The 13,839-nt window shown below is 42.6% G+C and overlaps 1 protein-coding gene across 3 annotated transcripts in view; it reads left to right on the forward strand.

The window, feature by feature from the left end:
• LOC144034834 (proton myo-inositol cotransporter-like) overlaps positions 1 to 13,839 on the forward strand; it is a 48,331-nt gene that overhangs the window by 11,480 nt on the left and 23,012 nt on the right. For 2 of the 3 annotated variants that reach the window (XM_077543908.1, XM_077543909.1), the window contains exons 2-3: positions 3,350 to 3,509; positions 5,787 to 5,995. In XM_077543908.1, coding sequence (XP_077400034.1) covers positions 3,350 to 3,509; positions 5,787 to 5,995 — 369 coding nt within the window. Of the gene's footprint in view, positions 1 to 3,123; positions 3,254 to 3,349; positions 3,510 to 5,786; positions 5,996 to 13,839 lie in introns of those variants that run through there. The other variant, XM_077543910.1, reaches the window with a different exon arrangement.

A 13,839-nucleotide genomic window follows, 5' to 3' on the forward strand; every position in this document is an offset into this window, starting at 1 on the left:
CTCTCTCTTGTTTACCACGACTGAAAATGTCAAGTGACTTTTGACCTTTGTGCCGGCGGCAGCGGTATTGGCTTGTACATGTTTTCCCTTGGAATAAAAGTGAAACGGACACGATCATTAGTCACCGTCTCGCCCGAGCGCCTGACTGGCATGGGCGGCCCATTGCCCAAGTGAAATCCGAACGGCTCGGCTAGATGAAACAAGGGCAACGGGGAGGTGAAAACGGCAGACAAGACAGGAAATTGCTTTAATGAGATGAATACAGATGGAGGCATTGCTGCATAATGTCCCTCATGCATCCAAACGTTGTACTGCAAGCACGTTTGGGTCAGGTTTTGATGCATGTGCTACAACTGGACAGAAATTCCACATCGAGTAACAACGTTGGGTCCAGAAATAGTGGGGCAGTGACCAATTGTCATCTTTTTGCCTCTAAAGACTAAAAGGTTTGATATTGCCAACAACCTCGCGATACGACATACATGGATACAGTACATGATCTTCAAGGTGATACGTATCCCAATATTTTACATGACATTACATACATTGTTATTAAACTAGTCATATGTATAGATCCCAATGATAGTTTTTATTATTGATTTATTTTATTATATATATATATATATATATATATTACTTTACTCCACTCCATGTACAGCATTTTGGATGCAGTGATGGCTGTTTTAAAGCGCTTTATGAATAAAATTGAGTTGAATTGTGCTGTTTTAATTTTTCTTAGCAAGCACACTGTCTTGCACAGCGTCCCATCAATGGTGAGCTATTTTTTAGAACATTCCAGTCACCGGTACTCATGTTGTCCGGATGACACCAACACATGCACACTTTTTTATTTTATTTTTTAATAAAGGGATACTTGACTAATTGGGCCGTTTTCAGCAATAAACAGTTCATATTTTGTCCAGAATGAATTTGATAACTTCCATTATTTTTCATGTACAATTAATACCTTTAAAAACTAAATTTTCCACTTGCTGTCGACTGAAGATGACAACACCTGTGCTGAGGAAGTAGGTAATGACCTGCAATCATGGCTTAGTTTACTGACCAAACCTGTATAATAACGATACCTACTACTACAAAACCAAGAAAACAGGTGAGTCATGATTGGTCGTTACCCACTTCCTCAGCACAGGTGATGTCATCTTCAGTGTACAGCAAGTGGAAAATTAGTTTTTAAAGGTATTAATTGTACATGAAAAATAAGGATATATATATATATATAAAGCGGAAATATTCAGGTGTACCGTCAGTGATGAACACTCACTGTAATGTAACTAGCTCTGTGGTGAGTGAAATGGCACAATCACATGCCCACAAATTTGCCAATATGTTGGAAGTTACAGTATTCTGAACTGGCTCGTGCCCATGAAGTGGGCTCAACCCGAGAGTGGAAAAAATTACATCACAGCGCAGTGTGCCACAAGCGTTTTTAAACCAACAATCCACAGTTTGCTACTTACTTTATCCTTGTCGCATATCACGTGACCACCGTAACTGTTACAACACACCAGCGCATAAATCTCTGACTAGTTATTGTGAATGAAAATGTTTTTAAACTGTACTTTAATTGTTGTACATATTTTCAACTAAAACAAATGAATTATTTCCGTAGTATATATTAATGTATCGCTTTGATTCTCGCGCTTGCGGTGTCACTTGCACCATGTTTTTTTCATACTCACAATGCATTGTGGTCTATATCAACCCAGTTGAGTGAACATCGATGTTCACTACTTTTCAGAGTGCATTGTGGGTAATTTTGAGTGCCCTACATTTTCGTTCTCTGGACATTCGGACACCACTACAAAATGGCTTGTCCCTTCAGTAGGGCACTACATATGGACTAGGGTGCACATTCGGACACAGCCACGGTGATTTGATTGGGAAAGGCGGGACATTCTGTACAATACTCCGAACTAATTGGACGATGCAATATTGTGCACGTCTACCATCTTTTGTTTTGACCAATCACTAGGGATGTAACGATATCGGCAATATTGTGATATCGTGATATTAAAACTGCCACAAATATCGTCGTTGTCATGTCAGGTTATTAAAATTTCCATTTGTGCAGTTCTAGCACCCTCTGGTGGCTATTTTTTTAGTGCTGTTTAATTTTCATAAGTCATGTTCAGTATGGCCCTTTTATGTTTAAAATCCACGCTAATGGTCAGATGAAGTGGAACGTAATAAGCTTGTGAAGCGAGTCGATATGTGGAGGAACTCAATGTGCGCGTACATTAGCAAGTAAGTGCCTCAATATTAAGTGTTATTAGAGATTGTAGGTTGTTTATATGCGTTGCTGTTATGTACAAAAGCACAATATTGTATTGAGCTATTTTTTTTACAATATTGCAAGCTTTTTTTTTATATCGCCAACCCCCCCACAATATTGTGACAATTATTGTATCGTGAGCTTCATATGGTGATAATATCGTATTGTAATGTTTGGATATTGTTACATCACTACCAGTCACGAGGGGGGGGGACATCTTTATCAGCCAAAAATGCACAAAGCGCCTCTCGCTGTTCAACATTCAACAAGGAAATAAGGAGTAATTCTGCGAGAACAAAATTCTTTGAAGCGTCCATTCGTCCATGTTAGGCTAGTTTGTTTCCTACAGTGTGGACGCTTCCTGGTTTCGTCACACTTGCATATCCCGCCCACAAACGTGAAGTTGCTCTGTAATAGGTCTTTCGGATCGGTGAAAATCAATGTATTCTCAGTGGTTTGTGAACTAAAAAATACCGCGAGAATTCAGCTTGCAGAGCAAGGTTACCTGTAGAGGTAACGAAAACACAACAAGAAGTTAAATCCCGCTACCGCTCTCTGTCTCTCTGTTATTGGATTTGTTGTCCCAAAAGCTGACACCATGCGGCGCACCACTGGAGATGGCCTGGCTCATTTTCTGACACGGGGTTGCCTAGCAACAGGTAACCATGTAGGCCATCGGCAGGGTGGTGAATGGGGAGGATTCGGAGTAAGAAGGGGATGATGATGATGGTGGTGATTGTGGTGAAGCTGGGGGGTGGGGGTGGGGGTTGCATAACAAGCAGGCTATTAATAGAGCTGATCAGGAGCCAGCTGCAGAATATGGTGGTCTTGTGTCCACATTCTTGTTAGAGTAGCGGTCTTCAGATGGACAAACAAAGTAGTGTTTATCCTGAGCTTATTTTACGTTGTCTTGAAGACTCCCGCTGTTAGCCTTGCATAGCAGTACTCTATTATGTTGTAAGTTTTCTCCGGCATGAAAGTTTGAAAAGAATTGATAGATTTCCATTGCTCTGCCATCAGCTTGATGACCTTGCGTACTTCTCTCGTTGTCAGGCATCGCCTCGATGACAGTTCCCGTCTACATCGCCGAGGCGTCGCCGCCGCACCTCCGTGGCCAGCTGGTGACGGTGAACACACTCTTCATCACTGGCGGGCAGTTGACCGCCAGTCTGGTGGACGGCGCCTTCAGCTATGTGCAGCGTGACGGATGGAGGTGAGAACCGCACAGAAAACAAAATGGGGTCCCCCAATGAGTCTCACATCGCCATTCAGGACATATCGTTCCATTAAATCAAATGCCAGAAGATCTCACTCAGGCCCAAATGTAAATGTCAATATATCCGCTGTGCCAACTCCTTGCAAATGTTATAGGTTGACTCCTATAACATTTGCAAAGAGTTGGCACAGCGGCACATTTGGACCAGACAATACACGTTCCTGTTATGTGTTATCCCCCTCCATGCTGAGTTGCGAAATGTCAAAGTAGATAAAGACCGTCGATTCGTCTTCACATGTAAGCCTTGATGTCGTTGATGAGAGTAATTTCTGAATTTTGACTTTTGCCAGAGCAGGAGAAGAAAAGGCTTTTGTAGGCGCTCGTGTCAGCACACCGTGCCTGCTACTCCATTTTACTCCATTTTCACAGTCGCCGCCTCCTTTCAATTAGTCTTTGCTCTCCTCTTCCCTCCTCTTATTGTTCGCTTTCAACTAATTTGGGGATTTCCATGCAGAGCACTCTTTGTCAGAACATGTTGAACTCTGATTGTATGCTTAAGTGGACGCGGAGAGCTTTTAAAAGCAATTTTCCTCTCGCTGTAATCATTCAGTAAATCGGCTTTGTGAGTGTGTTAGGGGTGGGTTGGTCTGTTCTGTCTAGACGCTACAAATTGTTACTTACGTGGAAGCTCAGTTTTATAGACGCAGAACCAACAGACTCTAAATTTAATGGACAGAAAATACTAAGTGTCCAGTAGAGCTGCTGGTATTGAATGTTTTGGTATTTGGATATCTTTATGACAATTCTATCAAATAATCATGTATTTGTATAAAACTGAAAAAAATTGGTAAAAGAAGACAACAAAAACACATTTCCACTTGATAATGAACGACCATTTGAAAAGCAATCCGACAGCTTTTGCCAGTCTCTATGGAGCACTTGAGCACTGCTAGCCGCTAATGCTAAAGCAGTCACTAAACGCTGGCAACAGGTGCTGTATAATACAAGGTTTACTTAATGAATCTTTTTTTTTTAGCACACTTAATTGCAGATTGAGCATGATTTTAGAACAAAATTGTGTTGTCAACATTGGTAGCAACAGTTTGTGACGGCAATACAAACACCGCAAACACTGAAAGACGAGTCAAGGCAGTTATTACACTGCGATCCGCTGCTGTGAACAACCAAGGCATTGATCTCCGTATATTATTTAATAAGGGAAGATTTATTTTTGAAGCTGTCCTTTTCACCGCATTGTGTACGTTTATGCATAGCATGAGCCATTGCTGCTACAGTTGGCTTGACTACGTCTTCCTGACGATGTACACATAAATAAGCAAATATACGAGGCACAAAAGTGCCTCAAGCATGTACTTGAAGACTTGTTTCTCTAGTGTTCATCCCTTTGTGCAGTAGCTGTCAGTCTGTTACATACAGACAGATACTTGTATACTTATACAGCATGCTAGAGCAGGCTCACATGCCTACGTGGCGGCCATGTTGGAAGGGGCAAATCAAGTCAATGGCATAGAGATCAGCTTAGCATCGCCGTTAGGCACGCAGCTCCAAAGAAGTGTGTCGTATATCTACGTACATCTTATTACTTTAGCCAGTTACCACCATGAAGTGCTTTAAACGTCTCCAACTCGCTATTTTTTGATTTAATGATTTCAATCAAGGTTCCACTGTATACAGCACATGCATGTATTTATCGGTGCACATTTTGATTTCGCTGGTGGCGGGCCAAAACCTCGTACCTTCAAAATGGTCACTTTTCAGGAGCCCCAGAAAAAGACATGTTTTTTTCAACCATTAGGATTGTATCATCAAAGAGAACAAGCCATTTTCACTTCAGATTGGTCACTAATTTGTAAAAATGACACCCACAAATGAGGACGGGCCAAAAGTATAGATTTTTGAAAAAATATGAAATTTGCCAAATTATGTTTTACCAGATGTTGGTCCAACGCCAGCAATTTATTAATACATTTAGACCAATAGAAGCTCAGTACTGTATCCGTAACGCTTCATGAGAAGTTGACATCATTTTGTGTATAATATATGTTAATGGCAGGGTCACAGTAAATGTTAAGGCAATTTCCAGCAGAAGGGTCTAAATTAAGACTTGACATTTCTTCCCCAGGGTTTAATTTTAATGAACCACCCATTGCTTGCAAGGAAATAACTCGACGCCAGTTGAACGCTTCCTGTCACAAATCATGCAAATCAATTTGAAGGCATATGACGAGGCCCTGTTTCCTGCTTCCTCGCCAGGTACATGCTGGGCCTGTCAGTTGTTCCCGCTATGCTCCAGTTTGTGGGCTTCCTGTTCCTGCCCGAAAGCCCTCGTTGGCTGATCCAGCGCGGGCTGACCCAGAAGGCCCGCCGTGTCCTTAGCCAGATCCGAGGCAACCAGAACATCGACGAGGAGTACGACAGCATCAAGAACAGCATCGAGGAGGAGGAGAAGGACGGCAGAGGAGGTGAGACGGGGGCCGGGCACGCCAGGATGTGTTGTGTCAAAAATTCACTGCTTCTCAAAGTGTGCTACGCAAGGCCTGACATGCGAGAATCACTAAGTACAGTTCAGTTTTATGGCAATGTTTTAATATTGGTAATGTTTGCTGTGCATGGGGAGCTGCATTTTTTTAGGTGGTGATTGGTGTAAATTTACACCGTGTTGCCACAAAACCAAACATTGTAACACATACCTGATAAAACGGTTCCACTTGAAGTCTGCGTGTCTCCAAATTGAAAATGTTGTACTGTACGTATGCACACAGCACATGTTATTGCCAAGCGTTCCCTGCTGTTCCTCTTCACTGCCAAGGAACATTATTCACACGTCTCAGGAAAGCCAGTGAAGCCTGATGGCTTGCAAACACTAAAACGTGCAATATTGTCCTTCCTATATTAAGGTATTTTTTTCTTTTTAATTGCCAAAAACAACATGATTTGAATGGGCTTGTTCAACAGTGATTTGAATTCTAACCACATCCACAACCATATCTCACATCGGGAATTTCAATTTTCAGAAATGTATGATTTATTGGCTCTAAATAATATTGCATTGTTGATCTACCATATCTATGTCAGTGGTAAGAGTATAACCGAAACGCATTACAACAGACCACGGGGATAGTCTTTGGTAACGGCTTTTAAGTATTGCTGGCGTTGGGCCAAAACCTTGTACCTCCAAAATGGTCACTTTTCAGGAGATCCCTAAAACGCTATATTTAGTGCACGTGTGTAGTAAACACATGTAGAAAAGACAAAGAAATGTAAAAATGTTGACACACATTTATGTGGTTGTTGCTGGCTTCTTGACTTTAGTGTTAATCAGTATGAGTGATGTTTGCAGAATCTGAAGTATGTTTGCGTCTCATATGAATTCAACCATCTATTGTATGATTGAGGGCCTACTGCATTGATATGAATGATTATGTTGAAGCTCAGTGATCAGTAATCCAGCAATTTAACTTTTCCTGAGTTACACTTGTCACACACACACACGCGCGCGGACACACACATCCCTGGTGCTGTGACCAGTCACCGAAGAGAGGCAAGGGAATCACTTTCATCCCATATCTAATCAACCTTGACAAGTGAGAACACCATGTGTCTGCCAGGAGTGCCATCCAAACATCCTCTTGGGGCCGCGTGTCCTGCAGTGAAGAGGAACCTTCATCACACACACACACACACACACACACACACACACACACACACACACACGCACACACACACACACACACGCACACACACACACACACACACACACACACACACTCAGTGGCAGCAGCCTCATTGTGTACTCAGCTGGTTCTTTTTCATTTCAGGATCCCTCCTGCAGTTCCAATCAGTATTATCAGGTGGATTCTTGCAGTTAACTGTGTTGGAACGTTGCCTGTTTAAGTAGGATCTTGTCGCTTGATATTTGTTTGTTTGTGACACATTTAGCCATGACTGTAATTTGCATTGTTATAACAGGAAGCAAAGACTTAGTAGGACTGAGTGTCCCTTTTCATTGTTTTTGTCTCAGTGTTTAGTTTGTGTTTGTGGGTGTCCGCCAAACACCTTGGCGCCATTAACGCAAAGCAATTAGATCGCAAAGTACATTGATTCTAGGGTAGAACTATTTTGGTACTCTAATTTGCTGCTTTAATTTATTTATTTTTATCCTTCCCTCAGTGTGCTTTCGGGCCTTTTAAAATGCTTCTTTACATTAATGAAGTCTATAATGCCCTCACCTCGAAACCTGTTTGAGATTAAGGTCAAATATTGTGGTTTTTATGGAAGAATATTGCATTTTAAGTGCAGTATAATTCTTGGGGGGGGGGGGGTTGCACTTGTTTATGCAGTGTTACATTAAATGAATTGTGAAATACGGTTATGGATGTTAGATAAAACCTTCAGCCCTATACCAGTACGAATACTCAACCATTAAGTAGTCACCGAAATTCTAATTAATTTTAATTGTTAAGACATGTTGAACCACATGTCACTCCAATATGTTTCAAAGGCAACTGGAATGCCATTAATACGTCATTATATACCCACTCTTTTGATTCATTAACGCTTCTTGTGCAGCGCCATTGTTAAAATATTGTTAATAGGAAGAGAACATTTCACAGCATAAAAGCCCACAATTAATCTTTGCCTCTGAGACACTAAAATCCTCCTATGTGATTGGCCAAACGCTACTTACGAACAAAGCCCCAATGATGACATGCCCGTTACCATGGGAACAACACTTTCCCCCATTCATATTCTCTCTGTCTCTATCAAAAAAAGAAAAAAAAGAGGGGGATGTCAGTGTTGTGGCAACCTTCTCAGTAGTCATTATATTATCATTCTTCATGTGCAAGTTCACTGTATTGAACACATTGATTTCTGAGGAATGGCCCATTCATTGCAATTGGAACTCTACGCTGACTCACATCCCAAGAAAATAGAGTATATATCTAAAAAGGCCGACCGATGGGAACAGTGCGTCCTTTTATCTCAGGTACGGTTTGGTGATAAAGGTTACATGAATGCATCAGGAGAATCTTTACAGTGAAATAAAATGTCACAGGTGAAGGTTTTTGTGCTGGATATAGGGGAGACCGGGGCTAGTTATATCACGGGTAAGTTGTCACATTGCAATTTTCTTCTCCACCAGAGGGCGCAACAAAAAAGTGGAATACTAGTTTTCTTCTTCTAATGGTCAGGTGTTGTGTACTGTCTGAGAAGAGAATAGCACATTGTGAGCTGAGATGAGTGCCAGTTATCTGTTTTGCACAACCCAAAGTAAAAAAATTATATTTCATATATTTTGAAACAGGCATCGTACATAGACAAATTCTAACAGCAAATTATTTGGACTCGTTAGAGGAGAGATTCAGGCATCTTGTCAGGCATCTTGTCAGGCATCTTGTCAGGCATCTTGTCATGCCTCAGTCACCGCTCTGTTTAAAACTAACTTTAAACTAGAGCAAGTATTAGCCAACGTGGTAGTTCGGGGCAACTTGTCTCAATCATTTTGGGGTTTGTTGGCACATATGCAAAGAATAAGACAATGAAAAATGCACCTCTGGCAACTCTGTTTACCCAGTATGCCAGAATTATTCTTCAGATGAGAGAATCTGATGAGTGAGAAAATTAATTTAATTTCATTGTTTAAAAATGGATTTTCCAGGTGTTGGAACTACAGTATGCCCACCTGTCAGGACTGGTTTAAGTTTCATGATGTACCATCCATCCATTAACAGAAATGATTCATTTTTTGAAATTCAATTTCATCTAAAATTTCCAGTTTAAAGGGGGAATAGGGCAGGCATTTGAGGCACAAAGCTATAACATATTTATGTTTTTCTATGTTTAATATGTTCAATAAACCAACTAAACCAAACCATATAGTTATGTTTATTGCTCAAACAACCTGTGCTACCTTTAACGTAGCGCAACTGCTGTCAAGATAAAGGATAATCTGTAGTCAAAATTAATAGTGTGATTAATCTGTATCATCCTGTGTTTTTTCTTTTTAAAGACAAAAAAAGGTTGTGCTTTACCTGAATAGTTTTGGCGAAAACTGCCGCCTTTCTCAGAAGCTGTCAAACTGACAGTTGTGACGTGTCTTATCAGCTGATGTTCCTGGGCGTAGCTGGCATACATATTATGTACATTTTTCATATTTTTGAAAATATGAAATAAGACAAAGCATTTAAAAATAAACACTTGAGATTCTTCATTTCCCCTGGATTGTGAAAACATGTAGATGTTAATACATGATTAATGGAAAAATGTTTGTGTGTTTTGTAATAAGTTAACTTTGAAATGATGTAAGACTCTTTTGGGATTGTTGTTTGTTTTATATTTATGGTTTCACTTTCAACTACTGTATTATTAGTGACAATTGTAAACATTACTGGGGTTTTCATTTTTTTATTTTACTCTTCTTGGCAGGGTTTGTTTCATGATGACATTGGTTGACACTTTCATACTCTTGTCAAAACGAGGTCACCATTGATGAGATGCTACATTCGCTGTTTGCTTGAGCGCTCTTCATGATGCTGGAATGATTGACCTGAACTTGAAGTAAGAATGCTATTGATTTTGCTGTCTGATATGAAATGTTTGAATTGGAAGCACGTTTGGAGATTGTTAACATTTATTTAAATGTACTGTACATATTTGACCAGTTAGGTTCGGATGATCAGTTTTGCAGTTTATTTTTTTATTTTATTTTATTTTATTTTTATTTTTTTAAGGAGAGCTCAGTATTGTTCATTCGATTTGAGTTTTGCAGTTTAGATGTCAATCATGTCGGCTCGGTTTCTGTTTCAGGTATTCAGTCCTTGACAAACGCTGACAAACTTTAAGTCTTTCTTTTGGTAATTGTGGATGCCCCTTCACAAACACACCACATTTTTTTTACAGTCGGTGAATTTTACCGTCTCCCTCCACTGGAGCTTCTATTTCTCTTGGTGACTATTAATAATTCATGGTGTTTGAGCATTTTTATGAAACTCCAGTGTGGGCCCCGAGCCTGCTTAAATCCACACAAAAATCATAATGAGACCACGGCTGCTCTTCGCCATGGGGATGACAAAGCATAAGGACTTCCTGCTGGGGTATTTCTCATAAATAATCGCATTATCATTGGGATTTAGTTTTGCATGGAAAGTAGTGGACAATATTTGGAATCTGATGTGATTTGTCACAGCATAGTTGCATCTGCCTCATGGCTGAGAGGTATAAGCTTTGAATTAGGAATGAACAATTAATTGAATTCAACTCGACATCGCAATGCAATGGATGAATGAATGAATGGCTTCTAATTATAATATAGCAGAAAAATAACACTATTAGACTTTTTTAATACAAATGTTTGCATGAATTTCTTTCTGCATGTGCACCACTGGTCTCGAATAAGGCCTTGGAATGTAAACATGTGTTGTTGTTTTTTTTTTCCATTCCCTCCCCTCACTTTCTGCCTCATTTGCCAGAGCCCTAACAGACGGTCTGATTGCGAAAAGGACTCAAGTTTGCACAGCGGTGGTTGGGATGCAGGGTGAAGAAAGAGAAAACAAGCAGCCCCAATTGGGAAATGATGCGTTAGAGGAGACTGCAAAACTAGGATAGCTAAGGAAGAGGATAGGAGGGAATTAAATGCATCTTTACTGAAATAAATGGCTTATATGTGCAGGCAAATCTGAATGCTGCAAATTAATCTTTTGTTCTTTACAGTTAAAAGAAAGAAAGAAAGGCATTGATCTTTTACAGACCAAGGCTCAAGAAGATGCTGGTCAGACCTGGCAGACCCGAACGTATTGTGAGGGTTTGCTGGGAACGTCTGGCGGAATCCCCTGTTATAAAGAGTTCCAACGACCACCTCCGGCAGAACTTCTTCCTTGTACCGGGGGAGGCGGGGGACATTGAGTCCAAATGGGCCATGTTCCGCGCCTCCATTGTCGAGGCGGCCGAGCTGTGGCCGTATGGTGGTCGGTGCCTGTCGCCGCGGCAATCCTCGAACCCGCTGGTGGACACCAGCGGTAAGGGATGCCGTAAAGCTGAAGAAGGAGTCCTATCAGGCCTTTTTGGCCTGTGGGACTCCAGAAGCAGCTGACGGGTACCGGTTGGCCAAGCAGAACGCAGCTTCAGCGGTTGCTCAGGCTAAAACTCTGACATGGGAGGAGTTCAATGAGGCCATGGAAAACGACTTCCGGACGGCTTCAAGGAAATTCTGGTCCACCATCCGGCGTCTCAGGAGGGGAAAGCAGTGCACCATCAGCACACTGTATAGTGGAGATGGGGTGCTGCTGACCTCGACTCGGGATGTCGTGAGTCGGTGGGCGCAGTACTTCAAAGTCCTCCTCAATTCTACCGACACGTCTTCTTTTGAGGAAGCAGAGTCTGGGGACTCTGAGGTGGGCTCTCCTATCTCGGGGTTTGAAGTCACTGAGGTGGTTGGAAAGCTCCTCTGTGGCAGGTTCCCAGGGGTGGATGAGATCCGCCCGGAGTTCCTAAAGGCTCTGGATGTTGTGTGGCTGTCACGCCTCTACAACATCGCATGGACATCAGGGACAGTGCCTCTGGATTTGCAGACCGGGGTGGTGGTCCCCCTTTTTAAGAAGGGTGACCGGAGGGTGTGTTCCAACTATAGAGGGATCACACTCATCAGCCTCCATAGTAAGGTCTATTCAGGGGTGCTGGAGAGGAGGGTCCGTCCAGAAGTCGAATCTCGGATTCAGGAGGAGCAGTGTGGTTTTCGTACAGACCCTGGAACAGTGGACCAGCTCTTCACCCTCTGCAGGGTCCTCGAGGGTGCGTGGGAGTTCGCCCAACCAGTCTACATGTGTTTTGTGGATTTGGAGAAAGCATTCGACCGGTTCCCTCGAGGAGTTCTGTTGGGGGTGTTTCGGGACTACGAGGCACCAAGCCCCTTGATATAGGCTGGTCCCTGTAGGACTGGTGCCAGAGCTTGGTCCGCATTGCCGGCAGTAAGTCGGATTTATTTCCAATGAGGGTTGGACTCCGCCAAAGGTGCCCTTTGTCACCGATTCTGTTCATAACTTTTATGGACAGAATTTCTAGGCCACAGCCAAGGCATTGAGCGGGTCCAGTTTGGTGGCCTCAGCATTGCATCTCTGCTTTTTGCAGATGACGTGGTCCTGTGGGCTTCATCAAGCCGTGATCTCCAACTCTCACTGGAGCGGTTCGCAGCCGAGTGTGAAGTGGTTGGGATGAAAATCAGCACCTCCAAATCCGAGACCATGGTCCTCAGTCGGAAAAGGGTGGCGTGCTCTCTATCTTGTATCTTGGGGTCTTGTTCACGAGTGAGGGCAGGATGAAGCGGGATATCGACAGGTGGATCGGTGCTGCGTCTGCAGTGATGCGGACTCTGTACCGGTCCGTTGTGGTGATGAAGGAGCTGAGCCGAAAGGCGAAGCTCTCGATTTACCAATCAATCCATGTTCCTACCATCACCTATAGAACATCCCGGAAGCGGCCAAAATGAGTTTCCTCTGCAGGGTGTGAGATAGTTTGAGAAGCTCAGTCATCCGGGAAGGACTTAGGGTCGAGCCGCTACTCCTCCGCATTGAGAGGAGCTAGCTGAAGTGGCTCGGGCATCTGGTTCAGATGCCTCCTGGACGCCTCCCTGGAGAGGTGTTCCAGGCATGTCCCACCGGCGGTAGGCCCCGGGGACGACCCAGGACACGCTGGAGAGACTATGTCTCTCGGCTGGCCTGGGAACGCCTTGGGATCGTGTCGGAGGAGCTGGCTGAAGTGGCCGGGGAAGTCTGGGCTTCCCTGCTAAAGCTGCTGCCCCCACCACTCGATAAGTGGTAGATGATAGATGGATGGATGGATGGATGGTAACACACACGTATGACAAGGATTAATGTCCTTATAACTTCACTAACTGCGCCACACAATGCATTCTGGGATTAATATATATGCAAAACAGGTAGATATAACACATCCGGAACTGATACAGGTAAAGTGTTGCTTCGTTCCATTTGTATTCTTGTTATGTTTTATAACAATATAATTACAGTTGAGCCCCGTGTCAAAATCGATGCGATCAAGACGCATTGAGGAGCGTGTTATTGTTTTAGCTGACTTGATAACAAAAACATGCTTTAAGCCAACTGCATTAAAAGTATCTACATCAAGATTTACCTCCTGCCTCGTATGCTTTGAGTTATTCTAAGCCAGTAATTGGACTATTACCTCCCAGAAACCGGCTTCTCTTCAACTATTCAAACCGACTAATTGGAGGTTGGCCAAACTTTTGGGAACCTTCAGACGTTTATCAATGCAGTATTGTACTACAAAAGGG

The sequence above is a fragment of the Vanacampus margaritifer genome, chromosome 15 (genome assembly GCF_051991255.1).
Source record: "Vanacampus margaritifer isolate UIUO_Vmar chromosome 15, RoL_Vmar_1.0, whole genome shotgun sequence".
In the NCBI taxonomy this organism is placed as follows: domain Eukaryota; kingdom Metazoa; phylum Chordata; class Actinopteri; order Syngnathiformes; family Syngnathidae; genus Vanacampus; species Vanacampus margaritifer.